At 56.5% G+C, this 2000-nt stretch overlaps 1 protein-coding gene across 1 annotated transcript; it reads right to left on the bottom strand.

Moving 5' to 3' along the window:
- Nucleotides 1-388: 388 nt before the first annotated feature.
- Nucleotides 389-1634, bottom strand: LOC142355446 (uncharacterized; the record flags this gene model as incomplete). The annotated part of the gene is made up of 3 exons (XM_075407629.1): nucleotides 1592-1634; nucleotides 1405-1474; nucleotides 389-774 (listed from the first exon to the last, which is right to left on the bottom strand). Coding segments are annotated over exons 1-3 (465 nt in total), but the record flags the coding sequence as incomplete, so codon positions are not given.
- Nucleotides 1635-2000: the final 366 nt, after the last annotated feature.

The following is a 2000-nucleotide window of genomic DNA, read 5'->3' as shown; positions in this document are numbered from 1 at the left end:
CGGGCGCGCTCCTGTACCAGCCGCATGCAAGTTGACGTGAGCGGGTGTTCCCATACTACCGGGCCAACAGCAACGAAATCCGCCCCTTGTGCCAAGCGATGCATCAATACAAACACAGCTTCACCACAAGTTCCAACCACATCCTCCTTCAGCAAACTACAGTCAGTCAGGACATGCAACCCCTGGGACTAGAGCGAAGAAGCTCCCATACTCCACCCGGAAAAAAAAATCATTCCCAGACTGTAGTGTCCCATCTAGTGTAGCCCCTAGTCCCCCCCCCCCCCCCCCCGCCCTGCGGCGTCCCCCCATGTGGCAACACTTATGCACATCCACAGATCGCAATGTTCTGAAAGAGGACCTGGAGAAACAGGACAAGAACCGCACACACCTTATGCTTGTCTCTCTCTTTGTCCTTCTTATCCTTTTTCGCCTTCTTCTGGCCTCGATGTGCAGAGGGTGAAGACCTGCGACGGCCTGGTGACCTGCACCTACTAGACTGGTGATCGTCGGCAGAGGCCTGTTTGTCTTCCTGCGCCTTTTTCGGTGGTGGAGGTGGAGGGCGTGGGGGTGGGGGCGGGGGAGCTGCTGATGCAGGCGTCGCTGTTGCTGTTGCAGACTGGGCTTTGGCTGGAGCCCCAGCAGACCCGCGCGGAGGCGGGGGAGGAGGGGTCACTACAGGCGGTATTCCAGGCTGGCGCCTCTCCACTCCGGCGTCCATCCGGAGCGACGGGCTGGCATCTGGTGGCACCACTCTGTGCATGGGACCATTTAAACCTGCATAAAGCCACAGACACTGAGGGGCAGACCATGGATATTGTCCCAGGACAAAAACTGCACCTGCACGTCACCAGGCATAGAACCGTTTCCAATAAACTCTGCGTGCTGGTTCCCCCCCCAAAATCTTGTGTCTCTTCTTGACACGCCGAGAATATGACCTCAATTGCTATTATCTGCAACTTGTGCTGGTTCGCACATTTGCCAACTATTCTGGGGACATGATTGCAGTCCATACCCTTCCAGTCACATAGAAAGAGTTACGTTGGGTGGAAGGGGGGGGGGGGGGGGGGGGGGCTGCTTCCCTGACACGCAGGAGGGCCCATGGAGCTCAAAAGCTAAACGCTATGGGAGCTGCAATCTCATTTTCAATTTCCATGCAGTGCGTACTAGGCATGCCAATCCTGTGCGTCTCTGATGGCATCTGCCCCTTCCCGAAGAACGGACACAACCCAAAGATGTGTAGTGCACGTGTTATTGACGGATGTCTGTTCACGAGAGTCAGACAGATTGAGGAAATGAGAGAGACTTGAGAGCCGAGTCTGTGTGGCTTGGCAAACCAATCTTGCATAAAGGCACAGCAGGACGAATTCTAGCCCAGTGCCAGCACGTCTCAAAGGCACTCCGTACCATGCATTCTGGTCGCAAGCGGATCGGGGGTTCCACGGATAGCTGCATGGCTGCCAGGTAGCAGTGAATCCTATGCCAAGAAGGTGCAGCAGAGGTGCGCATCAGAACCCATAACCGGACACACACATCATGTGGGCATACACAGATAATTGGTAAGTGTACTGTGCGGGAGCGGTATGTCCCCAACCTTATGCATCGGCCGCACGCCAAATGATGCTGCTGGAGAAAAGGATGCCTGCGGGTGACAATCGGGACAGTGTTAGCCTGGCAAATGCAAATGTGGTGTGGGACAAGAGTCCCCGGGGGGGGGGGGGGGGGGGGGGGTTGATGAGGGAAGATAAATCCACGAGGAAGCCAGCATTCCGGGTGCGCACCAGCTGTAGTGCCGATCTGCGTGTCAAAGACATGGCGCGGAGCAGCAAATATGCGGAACCCCCCCCCCCCCCCCCCCCTCCTCTCTGTCTTAAGGCATCCAAGCGAGGAAACTACAGACGCACTGAGACACGGGATACAGCTAACTATCATGGAGCATGTTTCAACAATCAAGTCGCTGCCCTGTCGGCACCACCATTGTCTAGCCGCCCTCCGCCCTCGCT

This window comes from Convolutriloba macropyga, unplaced genomic scaffold (assembly GCF_964194025.1).
Source record: "Convolutriloba macropyga unplaced genomic scaffold, txConMacr16.3 SCAFFOLD_6777, whole genome shotgun sequence".
NCBI lineage: Eukaryota > Metazoa > Xenacoelomorpha > Acoela > Convolutidae > Convolutriloba > Convolutriloba macropyga.
This window is presented reverse-complemented; position numbering and strand designations above follow the sequence as displayed.